General features: G+C 40.9%; 1 protein-coding gene across 1 annotated transcript in view; it reads left to right on the forward strand.

Annotated features, from left to right (window-relative positions):
* ndrg2 (NDRG family member 2) overlaps positions 1-17424 on the forward strand; it is a 54362-nt gene that overhangs the window by 18294 nt on the left and 18644 nt on the right. Inside the window, exon 2 of the mRNA XM_082528047.1 lies at positions 13597-13682. Within this exon, the coding sequence (XP_082384173.1) occupies positions 13608-13682 (75 nt within the window). The 5' untranslated portion in view covers positions 13597-13607. The remainder of the gene's footprint in view (positions 1-13596; positions 13683-17424) is intronic.

The following is a 17424-nucleotide window of genomic DNA, read 5'->3' on the forward strand; positions in this document are numbered from 1 at the left end:
TTTTGAGACAATCTGAGCTTTGTGACATGGCTTGTATCCTGTAGCCATCAGATGATGGGTACACTGTGGTCTTAAAGAGAGATACATGGATGGGTGATATAGCTTTATTTAGCCTTGCAACTTGCAGGCAGCATCACTTATTAGTGCAAGTAAATGAAGGGCATTTTCATCCTTCTTTTCCAATGAGCTGTTCTTATTAGTGACACACTTGTTAATTTGAAGAGAGACTATTGAAAAGAGGCTTCAGCAGCAGCAGTATTACAGCACGACAGCCGTGACTAAGGCTGCCACAAACTAGTCACCAATTATTTATGCGATTAGTCGACTAATCGAATCATGCATCTATTTGAGGTAAAACGTACAGCTTATTGCACCAGCATGCATCTGCTCTTATATAACTATCATTACCTTACAGCAGGGGTCCCAATCCCAGTCCACGAGGGCCGGTGTCCCTGAAGGTTTTAGATCTCACCCTGGGTCAACACACCTGAATCACATGATTAGTTCATTACTAGGCCTCTGGTGAACTTCAAGACACATTGAGAAGGTAATTTATCAATTTAAATCAGCTGTGATGGATCAAGGACACATCTAAAACCTGCAGGGACACCGGCCCTTGTGGACTGGGATTGGGGACCCCTGCCTTACAGCTTTAAGTGTTTCAAGTATGTGCTAACTAAAAATAAAGACAAGATGATAGTTTTTTAAACTTTTAATGAAATTTGCAGATTGTCTCAGTAAAGTCTAATAAACTCGTCCATCTGTTCCTTGCTATCTAGAATATAACAGGATATTGGCGTAAATTCTCGACCATCTCACACTTCTGTTTAATCAGTTTTCTGTGTGGCGTTTATTAGCTGTTTGAAAACTATAACTCAGCCAAATTGATTTACTCAGGAACAAATAAAACTAATTTAAAAAAAAATAAGAGTAATATTAAAACTAAGTAGCTGTCACCATTGTTGGAATCTGGAATTGACTTGGCCGCGCTATGAATTCTGGGATAGGTTGGGCCACGAAGGATACACCCGACCCGTCCTTCAAATCAGGGGAAATGAAGAACGCATTTGTCGGCTGCAGTCTTCAAATTTGGACAACCTTCGTCGCATCGCTATAACGTAATCGGCCTACAAACGCGGCCTCCGGAGGATGAGGCCCCTGAATTTGAACACAGCTACGATACCAGAGACTGCTTCTTCTTCTTCTGTGGTGTTTAATGGCAGCTGGCATCCTTGTACATGCAGTGCTGCCACCTTCTGTTTCAGCCCGTTATTACACCCTTAAATCCTACTACTTATTCCTGTGTCTTTTGGGATCTCACAAAGCTTCAAACGTGCATCGACTATTAAATTAGTCGTTGCACTTCCTGTTGTATGAAGTACAACCAGTGACTGACAGAGTGGTTTGGTTATATTTGTGTTGCAAACCGCCAGCTTCCTTTTTACTATAGGTGCTAAAACGTCACCCGTAGCTCAGCGGTCTCCAACTTTTTTTGCGCCACGGACCGGTTTATGCCCGACAATATTTTCATGGACCAGCCTTTAAGGTGTCGCGAAAAAATACAACAAAATAAAACTAGTACCGCTACTGAAAAATAGAAGATTTATTCATAACACACGTGAAAAGACCCAGGAAAACCGAGTTAACAATAAAAACGATAACAAAATAACGCTGAAAACCGATAAAAACCCTGAAAACCACACATTTCACACCTGAGCCTCAACCCTCGCGGCCCGGTACCAAACGACTCACGGACCGGTACTGGTCCGAGGCCCGGGGGTTGGGGACCGCTGCCGTAGCTGACATACAGCTCTCGCTATATGCCCAGGCTTATCTTGTTGTTGTATGCATCAGGGAACATTAATGCATGGTGTTGCTATACCAACAATAGAAAGAGATGATAATTTTGTGTCATATAAAAATTGATTATTGTGGAAGATGTGATATGGCATAGCAGTGTCTGGGTTTTTACTCAAGGAAAGCAATGTATTACACCTTATGTGTGTGGTTTTTTTTTTTAAAATAAAGCAGTATGTTACTTGATTACTCACCGGAGAAAGTAATCTGTTACAAAACTTGTTACATTACTTACTCGTTTCTCTGTGAAATGACCTGAAATGCATGGTCACGTGATTACCATTGAACAATATAAACCTGAGGCTACATCCCCACACACCAACACAACCCCTTGCTTCTGTCACTATCACTGCTCCTCAAGATCCATATCGCTCTACCAATTTCCTTCTGCTGCACACAAACTGAAATCAGCTGGTTGTAGTTGAAGTGCGTAGGAAGATATTGAATTTTTTTCTTTCTATCTGCATTTGGTAACACAAGTAACAACATTTTGTATCTTTTATGTAATTACTGAGTTTAGTCTCCAAAAGTTGATTCTGTTCATCTGGATGTAGCGTTTTTTGGGAGAAACGTTTTGTCACTCATCCAAGTGACTTCTTCAGTCTCAGCTGACTGCAGGTTTCCCCAACCTTATAAACAGTACATTTGCATAATGACTGAAACCAGCCCACTGAAGGAACAATGGGCTGGGAGGTCAGTTCCTTAATCTTAATTATGTAAATTCTCATGACCAATGATCAACAACCACTGACCAAAACCCACTGATCAAAGACCACTGATCAATGGCCATAAGTACCATTCACAGAGAGTTGGGGAATGGCCAAACGCTACGTTCAGATGAACAGAATCAACTTTTGGAATTTCAATCATCCATATTTACCTGGATGATTGGGCATCAAGATACTGAGTTAAGTACAGTAAAAAACTTACTGAACAGGTCTAATGTGATTACAGTAACGAGTTACTTTGTAACTTTGCAACACATTACACCCAATACTGCTGGTCAGAAACAACACTCAAGTCAGCTGTGACATTTAATCACTGCTCATTTGGTACTAAGGGGCCAAGGAAATAATCCCCATGTACCATTACACCACCACAAACCTACACTGTTATAGCAAAGCAGGGTGGATCTATGCTTTCATGTCATTCCACATACTGACCCTACAGTAAAACAGGGTAAAACAAACTCCCAGTGACTGAATTATAATTTTATTTGAGTTATTCATTTGACTGGTAGATTATTTTTGCCAGTTAAAAAAAATGGTTTTAAAATCCTACATGAGTTTGAGCACATGAAGAATGCTGTTCCTGAGTCATATTTCCCCAAACAGCTGTCTTTTTAAAAAATGTCACGAACTGTGAAGAGACAAATATTAATCCCTCAACCTCCTGCCACTCATCACCCTCTCATGTTTTCATCTCCTCGATAGCGACGCCTTCACACGTTGAAGCGGCCGCGCCAGATGCCACTGGTTTAACCTTTCAGAATTTCAACCTTCAGCCTACATTCCTGATATAGGCCACTTTAATGCTCAGTGCCCTACTTTCAGTGTTTATGTGTCTGGGTGCGTGTGCGAATTTGAGTGTCTGGTCGCCCCTTTTTGTTCAGAACTGCAAACACTGGTGGAGAGTGAGAGCAAATGAAAGAAAAGAGTGTGCCAGTGGAAACGTTTGCCTTTTTTTAAAACTTTCCCACTTGCTGTTGGGCGGTGAAAGAGACAGAAAGAGGATGGGAGAAATGAGACAAAGACCTGCAGTGACACAGAACGGGGAGCGATGATTGGCAGGAATCGAGAGGAAGGTGAATGTCAGCAACGTGGACAAAGATGGATGGAGAGTGATGGAGAAGAGTATAGAGCTGTGAGAAAGAGAGAAAGAGAGTTTAAATTAAGAGAAGAAAGAAAGAGGGCAGCTGGAGCGAGGGAAACTTTCCCTGTTGGTCAGCAACTTGGTTTGCCAGCTCAGCAAACAAAATTTGACGGCTGATGATTGATCAAAGCAAAAAAAATCTGGTTTTTTATTTGTCTTTTTTCATGTGGATGCTTTTACTCTATAGGATTCTCTTTTGTGTTTATGATATAAGAAAAATCCACCAAATTGCTTGTTCTGATGGCATGAGTACAAGCTTCTGTGTCTCTAACTTTGCTGGCAGCTGAGTCTGTTGGCAAAAGCTTTTTACTCTTGCAGTGCCGCAAACTCCATTTATAAATATGCATCGCTGTTGGCTGACCTTTTTCACATGATATTTTAATGTTTTCTTTAAGTCAAAACATTGAGAAGACGTGATTTACTTCTAACTAGCTGTGTGTAAAGGTGTCAGTATAACCCAGACTACACCTTGTAGTCTTCTAAAGGAAATAAGAAAAGCAGTAGGGATTGAAAATGATGCTGACAGAAAACAGTTCAGTGGATATATAGACAGTGTACTGTAAACTTAGCAGTATTTCTTGAACATCATTGTCAGAAGGGGTGTTTTTATTTGCCTCGCTATCAGCAGGCTTGGGAGGTTTTATGTATTGTGGAGGTGTTTCACAAGTTTTTTGCAGGCCAGCCTTTGTAGACACTAAAGTGTGCATACAAGCTAGTAGCACATGCAGCTGCACTGGAGTAGGAATATGATGAAGTTTCATAGTGCCTAACAATGTCAGCATCAGGTGCATACAGCTAGAGGACGCTTGAAGTACTCTGGTTTGTACTTTGCATGATTATGTTGTTTTTTGTTCAAGTGCTGGCAGTTTGTTTGGTACTAATGCAAAAGTTGAGTAGGTGGAAAAAGATGAGGACGGGCTGTAGATATTAGAGTTGGTGCATGCCAAACTTAAAAAATGTAAGTTTGCCAGCATTTTCTCTGATAATGTTTGTTCCAGAAAACTTTTACCATGCCAGGATATTTATCACCATTATCTCCGGGGAAGAAGGTTATTGTTATTCCTTTAGCCCACATTCAAGTCCATTTAAAGCTCTTATTTGGCTGCTGGCTCCCTTTAGATGATCCCACTTTGCTTTAGTGATGTTGAGGTCCGAGCTCTGGGAAGGCCAATCCATGACTGATTGTGTTCCATTGGATGTGTTTCTAACCAGGTATGCTTTCTAGTACTGTGGCAAGGTGTTTGGGATCATTGTCATGTTGAAGCCAATCAGATGCTTTGCAAATGGTATTCCATTAAAATCTGATGGTACTTTTCTGTGTTCATAATTCCATCCAGTTTGACGAGATCTCAACACCATTGACTGAAATGCAGCCCGGAGCAATGACAAAGCCTCCACCGTGTTTTACAGAAGGCTGTAGACATTTGCTGTTGTACCTCTCTCCAATTTAGAAACCAGTACTGATCCATTACAAACCCACTGATCTCTGATCTCTGCTTGCAAAATTCAGAAACTCAAATTTTTTACTTCAGGTCTCTTTTTTTGGTCGTTTATGTAACCTTCTTCCAAAGTGGTCACAAAGGCTTTTCAGTAAAACCTCACCGGTATTATGTAGCTGCAATAAACCTTTGCTGGCAGCCTCAATCTGAAGTCACCGCGTGGTGACATTGCATTGTGCTGAAGGACGAAGAGATGGAGTCGGTGTGACAGAGCAGGATGAGGAAAAGAAGGGGGGAAGGGAGCAGGAATGACAGCAAGGATTGACAGAAACCCAACGTGACACACTGGACTGAGTGGGCCCGCTAACGGTAAACAAGTGAGCTGCCATCGCGCTGCATGATTAGGAATGTGTATAAAACAAGGTTGGATTCATTTAGTTGAAGCAATTATGTGACACAACCTGATTAGACAATGAACCTGTTCGGAGCAACAACCAAACAGCTGTTCTCTGATAGCTGCTGGGTGGAAGCAGAGTAGAGGCAAATGAAAGGCAAGCTTACCACCTTCCCTCACTTCTTACTCTTCATGCAAATCTGTCTGTTTCTCTCCATCTTTCTCTTTCTATGGTGACAGATGCTGCCTCCTGTGCAGTTTAGCAGTTATCACACGCTCTAAAACACAATGAACACACTGACTCGGAGAGGCACAGATAAAGAAAGATGGATGATAGTAGAGCGTCGGGAAGCTGTATATAAAAAGTGTGTGCGTGTAAGTGAGATCAGATTAAATGTAAAAGTGAGTTACATGAGACGTAATGTCCATTTTTACTGATGCACAAGGTCGTCATGTGACTGCTGTTTTTGGCAGCTTGTATTCCTGAAGATCATTTAGATTCGTTTACTACTGGCTGCTGAGCACTATGTGATGTTTCAGCAGTATTCAGCCACAGCGGTCTTTATGCCTACAGTGATAAATATATTATCTTTAATTGCTCCCACAGTGCGTAATTAAAGGCTCCAAATACCAGGTTTTTGATCATTTTGGACAAATATAGTAGCAGACAACTACTTGCTGATATAGAGCAGAGCAGCGGCGTGCTTAATGGAGAATGAAGGGCTCTCTAAGTGTGTTGTAATCAGAGTGTCTCTGTTATATGCTGTGGTAGCTGTTGTTGCTGCGTGAACAGTCAGGCCTTTGCATATTTATAAAATGACAGCTTGCACTCCAAAGTGTTAAGATGAGATTTTGCTCCAGTGAAGAAGAAAAAAACTCAGTCTTTGATTACAAAGACCTCCAACTAAGTGAACAGCCATTGGTTTGGGAATCTTCCCCAAAAATAAAAAAAAATAAAAAACCCAAAGCAAAACAAAAAACAGTACTTACCAGCTTTTGAATTTACTCTTTTGTCATAGCAAGCATGGAAGACCTGTCACCACACTGATGTCCTAAATGTGTTCTGTGCTTATTTGATTCATTATTCAACTGATTAACGTTTGACATTGAGCTTGATGACTCTTTTACAGCTGTACTAATCTACATATTTGCATCAACAATGGAAAAACGACTGCATGAAATATAAAAGACATTTCCAGAAATGACAAGCCAACAGAGAATTAATTATCAGCCCAATGCAGTGAGCAGTGGAGAGCAAAAGAAAAAAGAGCCAAAGGCTTCCACATATAAAGAAATCTGAGACACATTTTTTAGCTAATCAACATTTCAGACTTGTATTAATAGACAGCAATATTCTTTGCCATGTCTTTGCATGACGCTGCTGTAAATCACAGAATTACATGGGGTCATTTTCTGTGTGTGTGCAGATCATTAATCGAGTGTTTTAGTGCTGGGAACTCTGTGTTAGAGCTCGTCTGATTTATCATGCCAGTATCAGTTGATATTAGCCATTTTCTGATCGATCAATATCAAGATTTATAACAAAGGCAAATATAAAAGGTAAAAAAGAAATTTCGGAAACACCCTTCAGCCAAGTCTGGAAAAAAATATATCAGTATCTATATCGGAATATGGAATTTAAAAGTACCAAGTGTTGTATCGGTCTAATCCGATAATGCCCTATAGTATAATATAGGGCTCTAATCAATCAGTCAGCAGAACTATCAGTGGGAAAAATGACTTGGTCTTATACAGTTTTTGAGAACTGGGCCAGGTTCATTTCAGGCAAAATAAAAAGCTATGATTATAATCAGAATTTTATTTTTTTTGATGCACTGAGAAATGTATTTGCTGTCATGCAGACACACTTTTTCCAACAATTGTGCATTTCATGAAAAGCTTTTTGGGCCAGTGAAAATCATATGAACGTGGTGGTTAACAAACCCGACTCTACTGTCGATATTATAAGTTTTACATTCTTGACGTACATCAAGGCTTTAACGTCATTCCTATTTTTCAGTTATGGATTATTGGTTTAACAAAACAGCTAAAGCAGCTTGATTCACTAAATGATTATTGATCCAGGAGGGCAATAAAAGTAAAGCAATCGTTGCATACAGAAGTCATCTTTGTGCTAAATATGGTATCTGTCTTTGTGTCATGGAAAATAACTACTCTGCATAGCTGCTAGTCATCTCTTTTATGGAGAAACTCAATACTTTCCCTTAAAAATACAAGAGACCTATTAACACAATTAAAGACTCACAAAAACAAATATACTTTGCAGGCATATCCGGACATGTCAGACCAATGATAATAACATGGGACAAGCTGTGGCACAGTAATCTACATATCAAGCAGGACAGGATTAAGGCTAAGGTCATAATGTACAAAATTACAAAACAGAGACTTTGGGCTTGTGTGTATGTGTTTATATTGTCATTTTAAATTCCTAACTCTGCCCTTTTTTAGGTAACACACTTCACTAACTTGAGTCCTATCCTGTAGTTGCATTTGGGATCAGGTTGTTTCTACATAGAATATTCCAGTTCTGTTTATAAGCCTCTCAAAATAGCCTCATGGTGCCTCTTTTATAAATACCATAGTACGCTTAAGACTCACAAACACCATTTCCTCTGTCATTTCAGTCAGTGTGGATTTGATAGCAGTGAAGTGAAAATACCCCAGATGAAGTAGCATCTAGTCCAAGTGCTCACATCCTGTATTTGCATCAGTGCATGTGTTATTGTGCCAGATGCTAAAGGCATTAAATCCCCAGTGAAGCAGTCAAAGTCTTTGGCAAAGCCACAGTCCAGAAACAGGCTTGATATACCCGCTGGACATCTAAGAGATGGGGGTGGGTTGGGGAGCTTAGTCTTTACTACTTCTCTATTATTTTTTGCTTTTGTAAGATAGCAGCAAAATTAGCATTCTTCTGATGTTCATAAAAATTCCTGGACCTGCATTAAAGTTGACTAAAGTGTGTTCACATCGATCTATGAAGACCTAATCATTTTCACGATTCACGCAAAAATACATTCTTTTTAAAAATGTGAACATCACCTGTGTGTTGGTTGTCTTTTTCTCCCTTATTGTCTGTATTTTTTACAATACTTTTGGAACTATCTGCAGCATCCTGAACTTCTGGTCGAGCAGAGCCAGCAGTGTCTCACTGTTTTCTTGTTTTTAAATACGTTGCTAGAAACTTAATGTTATTTTCTTTCTAAAATTACTCCTCACATGCTGAATGTGTATATTAAAGATATTTTCCTATATATTGATAACAAGAATAATCGACCTTACTGATTAATGCCAGTGTTATTATTTCCCGATCAATTGGAATCTGTATTTTTAACAGCTGATAAATTCAAAATAAAGACCTTTCAGATTTTCAAATGAACAATTATCGGCACCGATATTGGTCTTAAAATTCTGTATTGATCAAACTCCAGTACTTACCGGGAAATTATCCCAGTATCAGTTGAGCTCTAATTAAAACTAACCCACTTTCTTTGTCTCAAAGTGTAATTCACTGAACATATGTGGCTGATTAAGCCACTCACTGCAGTCTGTTGGTGTTCTTGTCTTTAAATGTTTTAATTGCTCTGTCTTAATAATCTGCCTGCTGAATTGTATGTTTGCTTCAGTACTGCCTTAATTGTAAATTGATCGATTCTTCTGTGATAAATTATGTTCTTATTGATTAATCAGCCATTTGTGTTCTTCATTAACTGACACTTATCTTGTCAGACAAAATTTAATAAAAGGAAAGCAGCAGATAATTAGGAAGCTGGAGCCATAAAATTCTGGGCATCTGTCTTAGTTGTTAATAATTTTTCAGTCAATAAATGATGATTTAATGAATTAGTTGAGAAAAAACAAATTTATTTATTTAGGTAATTGTGGGCTAGTTTGGTGCCAAAATGAACAAATATTAAAAGACTCCAGCTTTTATGAGCAGTTTATGCAGTTGTCTGCTAAGCATAGGAAGTATGTAAGACATTGTGCATTGCATGATTTTACAGAATTGCATTTCAGGAGCAGCGAAGAATGGCTTGGTTTTTTTATCTACAGACTGATTGAGTGCCAAATACAAGCTGCCTGTATAGTGTCACATATAGCACGAGGACACACATGGCAGGACGGTATATGGAGCAACGAGGCGAAGCAGACATGTGTGCCTGCCCAAACCACAGACAGCCTCCGTTCAGTGAATAATTGATAATGACAACAACACTGTAGGTAGTTACGGCACCAAAATGGATTTGTATACAATTTTGTAGACTGACATCTGTTGGCTCACAGATCAGTTGACTCTAATCTGTCTACAGGATTTTCTCGCCATTAGATGATTAACATTTTTTGTTCATTTTTTTTTCCTTTTCCTCTTCAGCCAAAACTACACTGAACAAAAATATAAACGCAACACTTTTGTTTTTGCTCCCATTCCCCATGGGATGGACGTAGAGACCTAAAATTCATTCCAGATGCACAATATAACCATCCCTCCCAAACAGTGGTCACAAATCAGTCCAAATGTGTGGTAGTGGGCACATCTGCTATATTGAGATAATCCATCCCACCTCACAGGTGTGCCACATCAGGATGCTGATCTGACATCATGAGTAGTGCACAGGTGTACCTCAGACTGCCCACAACAAAAGGCCACCCTGGAATGTGCAGTTTTGTCTCACAGCAAAATGCCACAGATGCCACAAGCAATGAGGGAGCGTGCAATTGGCATGCTGACAGCAGGAATGTCAACCAGATCTGTCGCCCGTGCATTGAATGTTCATTTCTCAACCATAAGCCGTCTCCACAGGCGTTTCAGAGAATATGGCAGCACATCCAACCGGCCTCACAACCGCAGACCTCGTGTAACCACACCAGCCCAGGACCTCCACATCCAGCAGGTTCACCTCCAAGATCGTCTGAGACCAGCCACCCAGACAGCTGCTGGAACAATTGGTTTGCACAACCAAACAATTTCTGCACAAACTGTCAGAAACCGTCTGAGGGACGCTCAACTGCATGCCCGTCGTCCTCATCGGGGTCTTGACCTGACTCCAGCTCGTCGCCGTAACAGACTTGTGTGGGCAAATGCTCACATTCGATGGCGTCTGGCACGTTGGAGAGGTGTGCGCTTCACGGATGAATCATGGTTCACATTGTTCAGGGCAGATGGCAGCTGAGAATGTCCCAGTTCTTGCATGGCCAGCATACTCACCGGACATGTCACCCATTGAGCATGTTCGGGATGTGCTTGACCGGCGTATACGACAGCGTGTACCAGTTCCCACGAATATCCAACAACCTCACACAGCCATTGAAGTGGAGTGGACCAACATTCCACAGGCCACAATTGACAATCTGATAGACTCCATGCGACGATGTGTTGCACTGCATGAGGCAAATGGTGGTCACACCAGATACTGACCGGTTCTGGGTCCCCAGACCCCCAATAGCGCAAAAAACTGCACATTCCAGGGTGGCCTTTTGTTGTGGGCAGTCTGAGGTACACCTGTGCACTACTCATGATGTCAGATCAGCATCCTGATGTGGCACACCTGTGAGGTGGGATGGATTATCTCAGTATAGCAGATGTGCCCACTACCACACATTTGGACTGATTTGTGACCACTGTTTGGGAGGGATGGTTATATTGTGTATCTGGAATGAATTTTAGGTCTCTACGTCCATCCCATGGGGAATGGGAGCAAAAACAAAAGTGTTGCGTTTATATTTTTGTTCAGTGTATTATATCCCAGTCCAGCATCCAGGAGGCTGGTAAACAGATGCTGCTTTCTCCGAAACACAAATGCTGAGGAGGACAAATCTGAGTGCTTCCAGAGGCTGAAGTGATGCAATAAAATCATAAAATAAATGAGTGGATGCCTCCACTGAGTGGCTGTCATTGCGAAACTGATACTGAGTGAAGGAAAGGCAGAGAGAGACACAGGCACAGTGGCAGGGGTGATAAAAAATAAGATGCTGATAAATGCAATAAACTGATACACAGATGAATGTAAAGGGAGTGGAGGAGAGATGGATGGTCAACAATGGAGGAACTGAAGGTTTGTGTGTGTGTGTGTGTGTGTGTTGGGGCTCTTTGGTGACTAATCATTTCCGTGCGCGACACAGAGAGAGACACACAGCTCCCTCGGGGCCAGCAGTTCATTTTCTGATGAGTGCACACATGCGAGCGAACACGCACACAAGGACACACACATGAACTTGCAATCTCCCCCACCCCCACCCACCCGCTTCCTTTAATAATCTGCAGACAGAATACAGTCATCGGTTTATGGGAGCATGAATTGCGCACGGGCACGCTCGCTCGCACAAAAAGTGATGTCACAAGGTCCCCTATTCCACGTTTAAATGTCAGATTGAGCACAATGCTTTCAGATAGGCACAATAACAACCTGAGCACGCTCACTTCCTTTCAGCCTCGGTAAATGCTGCAAGCCAAACCACAAAAAAATCGCTGCTCTGTGGCACTTGAGATTCTCAGTGTGGGTAATTTTCCAAAATAACAGAAAATAGTGTAAGATGACAGCATGGATGGTAGTAATACAAAGCAGTTCTTGCTGACAGACCTGCTGTCCACTCTGAAAAATGTCCCGCTGTGTGTATGTGCAGCTGTCATCTCCACATGATCCAACATCAAATGTCTTAACTTGGTTTCTGAGCGACAGTTTGTCAGTTTACTTTGTCCCAGTGAGGAAGAAAACCCCAAACAGTTCAAGGCTGCAGACCTTCAGTGTGTATTCCAGCTGCTGCTGGTTTTGTGCCATAAATCAGGGCAAGCTGTGATTAAAAAGTCAGATTCTCACAATAATGTAAGGAAGTAAAATAGAACATGGCTGCAAGCGGCAAGTCAATGTGTGGAATTTCTCCCACTGCACCGATCTGAGCGTCGTTTGATGTTATTTGCATGTCAAAGGTCCCTATGTATGTGCTGCTGCAAAATGCAGTCTATTAACAGGTCTTGCAGATAACTAAAGTGTATGAGAATAAATGCAAAAGCCCTTCAGTTGCTCCAGATCAATCTCAGGTGACATACTAACATCTGAATGAATGAATCGTGCAGGTGAACCGTTATTTTGCCATTTCTTTAACCATGAAAGTAGCACCTTAAAAATCCTGTGGCAGTGGGATGTCTGGAGTCGTGACTGGGAGGGCCTCTGATTGAATTCCCAGACCAGTGCAAAGATCAATGCGGGGAAATTAAATAAGCTTAGCTTCTCCTTCCACCTTTGCGATGCCCGCGGGAGCAGCTTTTAGCTCCTAGTTGCTGCGGTGGAGCGACAGTAACGTGCAGTAACAAACACTGTCGCTGTAAAGGTGTGAAGGTGCCTGAAATTAAGCGACACGCTTGACCAAGTTTCATTTTCCCCTTTGAAAACATTGTTATCAGCCGCTGGTTTGTTGGCTGTCGTTTCTCACAATCGCACAATGGTGCATTAACTTATGTAAAGTGCTTAGGAAGAAATGTTGATGCACTTTCTCATTTTATTGTTACTTTATACAAATATCAACACAACAAAGTGTTTTAATATAATAATATAATTTTGATATAATGGATATAATATATATCATCAGTGGTACGCATTAACACTGGTAAAAAAACCAAAACTTGGCTGATATATCTTATTGTTTTTGTTGTTTTCTGTACTAATAAACAAATGAATAAAGAATATTTACAAAATATCCTGAACACTTGTGTTTTTTTTAAGTGTACCTCGACTTATCCATCTGTCCTTTTGTCTTTTAGCTCCTTCTCCCTCTGTCCCACAATCCATTTCTGCTCTACTGGGACTAATTACTAATTAACTTTCAGTCCCACAGCGCAAACAGAGTCGCAGAGGGCAACAGCGACATACAGTATTTAATCACTTGTTGTGCGTGTGCATAAATGCCTGCATCGGCCCTTTTATGTGTGCTCCATGCCCCTATAACAGTATCCAGTATTTCTGGAGGATTGACTTTAAAAATAAGAAGTACTCATTGTGCCTTTTTTTCTCCGTGCAGGAGGCAACACCATGACAACAGAAATGCAGGAGATCGCCATCACGGAGGATAAGCCTTTACTCACGGGTCAGGCTGACACCACCAAGGTCTGAGATGGAGCTCTTACAGATACATGCATGTTATACAAGACTAAATCTCCAATATACTATGATTTAATGTAATCTGATCAATAAAGAACATCCGCACACACACACACACACACACACACACACACACACACACACACACACAGTGAGCATGACATGAAAGCACAAGCAAACCAAGAGAAAGAAAAAGAGGGCTGGTGTATGTGCAAGTGTGTCACTATGTGTCCTTGCTGTGCATGTGTGCATGAATGAAAGTGTTTTTGAGTCTGAACAAAGCCTACATGTGACAACATGTGTTCCAAGCACATTTGTGCATGACTTTGTGCGTCAGTGTGTACTTATATAGATGTGTGTGTGCGCACAGCTGCAGCACTGGCTCATATCTGCCAGGTTGACGTCAAAGCCCCGAAGGATCGGGAGCAGATCCTCTGCTCTGCTGGGCTGATGTTGCCGTGCAGATGCAGCGCTGCAGAGCAGAGCCCCCTTGTGGACAAAGAGCAAAACACAGTAGTGAAACAAAAACAACAGAGATTTTTCTGCAGTGGTTCTCCTGGTGTGAACCCCAGCTTTGGCCTTTCTCAGTCGAGTTTACACGTTCTCTAGTTGACAATGTGGGCACTCCACAGTGTGGCTTCCTCCCATGGTCCAAAGACGTGCATGTTAAGATAACTGGTAATTAACTCTAAACTAGCCATTAATGTGAGGGACTCTGCAGTTTCTAACTCGATCCAGTGATTTTTTTAATCTATTTTCCAAGCTGTGACTAGCATTGATCTCTTTTAGTAACTAATTTCCTGATTTTTAATTGTTTTTAATAATTAATTAATACTTCTTCTATCTTGATATATGCTTCAGGTAAAATGGTAAACAGCAGTTTTATCGGAACATGACCAAAAACACAAGAAATTCACAGAGAATTAGAAGTGAACAGACAAACCAGTAATGGACAAGCAAGATCCGGGACTTTATATACACCACACATGGTGACCTATGACCAGCCGTCATAGGGAGAGGTTGCCAGGCTGTCACAGGGCTAAAAGATGACAAATCAGTCTCACCGATTAATCGTGGGAGTGTGGAAGGAAGCTGGATTAACCCGGGAGAGAACCCAGGCAAGCACAAAGAGGACATGACTTCACACAGTATTCAGACCCAGGACCTTCCTGCTGTGAGGCAACAGTGCTAAACTCTTTATATACACACAAGGAGCTCGTGGGGAACAGTTAGAAACAATCAAGAAGTCAGGGTTTACAGGAGGATAGTACAAAAAGCTCCTGTGTCTTCTACATACAAGTTTTTGACCTCAGTGGGAAAATAAATGAGGTCAAAGAATTAAATCAAAATTTGTAAAAGAGGACAAAATCAGCCCAGAGAGTGTGACCGCACTTATGAAACAGTAGCTGTTGTTGACGTGGTTCTGCTGTGGACTACCGGACACACTTGGCCCTGTCGGTTCTTCATGCACCCACAGCGTCCTACCAGTCACAAAGTTAAATGAAGTGCTCGCCCTCAACTTATGTTTTCTCTTCCCGCTGAGATGATTTAACTCTTAGGCAAGACCCACAGCATCCGCGACTGAAGCCAGATTAATTAATGATAATCATAAAGTCTGGCAGTACAGCCTTCATACTTACTAAAGCTGGGCTGCCAGACAGACGGAATGGGTCTTTAACCAATGCAAAGAGAACTACACCATCATGACTTTGATCATTTTAATATAGCAGTCTGTTTGTGCATAGAGTATTTGACTTTCACAGGGCAACAACTTCAAAACATCTTGATAACAAGTAGCTTTTACTGCCGTAGTCTGCCTGTGGGCTTATTGCTTATTCTTTATAACTCTAAATATATGACATATGAGAACTGGAGTGCTTCTCAGCTTGATGATCTGCATCATGGTGTTCATTTGTGCTTGTGATTGGTCTAATTTGAGTTTCCTCTTTCCTTTTGGATTTCAGCAGCAAAAAAATGTATTGTCCATGTAACTCAGAGACCTCTGAGCAAAAATGACAGAATAAAGAGGGGTGATGCAGACAGAAGCTCTAAAGATATGGAACATATAAACTAAACTGGAAATAAAAAGCAGCAACCTGTAACAGCCTGTAATAATGTGTTTTTCACCCTACAACAACAACAACAACAACAACAATCTTTATTTATAGAGCACATTTAAAAGCCTTGGGCATACCAAAGTGCTTTACATAAAACAATAAAAAATAAAACAGTGGATCAACTTTTTTGTGGAAAAGGTCACATAATGGTTCAATTTGTTGACCATTATGTATCACTCACTGGTATCTACTCCACCCAGGTCACAACCTCCACAGTAATTGATCGACAGTCAAGGTTTTCAATAATCAGGCCCCATCTCATCCTAACGACCTCATAGTACCGTATCACCCCATTAGAGCACTTTGCTCTCAGACTGCAGGCCTACTTGTTGTTCCTAGAGAATTTAAAAGGAGAATGGGAGGGAGAGCCTTCAGATCTCAGGTCTCTCTTCTGTGGAACCAGATCACAATTTAGATTCAGGAGACAGACACTGTTTCTACTTTTAAGATTAGGCTTAAAACTCTCCTTTTTGCTAAAGCATATAGCTGTGGCTGGATCAGGTGACCCTGAATCCTCCCTTACTTATGCTGCTGGGGACTTCCCATGATGCAATTCTTCACTCTCTGTGTGTTTATACACCTCTCTGCATGTAATCATTAGATTAAAATTTTCTCCGGCTCTCTTCCACATCATGTCTTTGTCCTGTTTTCCTCCCCTCACCCCCAAACAGTTGCGGCAGATGGATATAATTATTATAGTTTCGTATTTTCCAATTCATTTGTATTTTTATATCATTTTAACTTTGTTTTTAATTCAGTTTACTTTCAGTTAGTTTCTAGAGTGGATTTTCTAATTTCAGTTTAGTTTTAAATGTATGAAAATGTTTAGTTTTAAGATTTAAGAAAAATCAGTTTTGAAAGTAAGATCACTCACAATATCCTTTTAGACACCAGTCACAATAAACATGTCTCTCGTTTTTACTAAACTAACAGGTACTAAAACTAATGACATTTCTACCTATTTGACTTATTTTATTATCAAAGTTCAGTTATTTCGGTTTGTTTTATTTATTTCAAGTCATTTATTTCAGTTAACTATAAAGTGTTTTTTTCAAATCTAGTATTAGTATTTAGTTTCATTTTGTAAAGTATAATAACCCCGCTCCCTGAGCCTGGTGCTGCCAGACCTTTATTCCTGTTAAAAGGGAGCTTTTCCTTCCCACCGACACCAAGTGTTACAGAGAGGATTGTCCTGATCATTGGGTTTTTCTCTTTATTATTTTAGGTCTTTACCTTACAATATAGAGTGCCTTGAGTTGACTGTTGTTGTTATTTGATGCTATCTAAATAAAACTGAATTGAATTAATCGAGCCAGCAGCCTCTCTTCAGTCACCAACCCTCTAGGACTTCCTCTTTTCTCCTCAGCGATGACTTCCATCTGTGCCCACGCCCATCTCCACTTCAACTTCCCACACTGTTAATTTTCTAAGAGCTTGTGATGCTAGTAATTCATTAGTGGGGGTAAACGGATCCAAAGCTGCAAGTGAGCCACCCGTTTGAAACCCGCTGTCAGCACTTCCTCTGTTTAATGCCAGGCATGTCACAACCACCTGCTCCTCTGAAGGGGCTCTCTGCTGGGGTATCAGCCGCGTAATGCTATCCATCCTGCCTTTGTGGGTGTCAATTAGGA

Source organism: Aulonocara stuartgranti (assembly GCF_965226115.1).
Source record: "Aulonocara stuartgranti genome assembly, chromosome: 3".
In the NCBI taxonomy this organism is placed as follows: Eukaryota; Metazoa; Chordata; class Actinopteri; order Cichliformes; family Cichlidae; genus Aulonocara; species Aulonocara stuartgranti.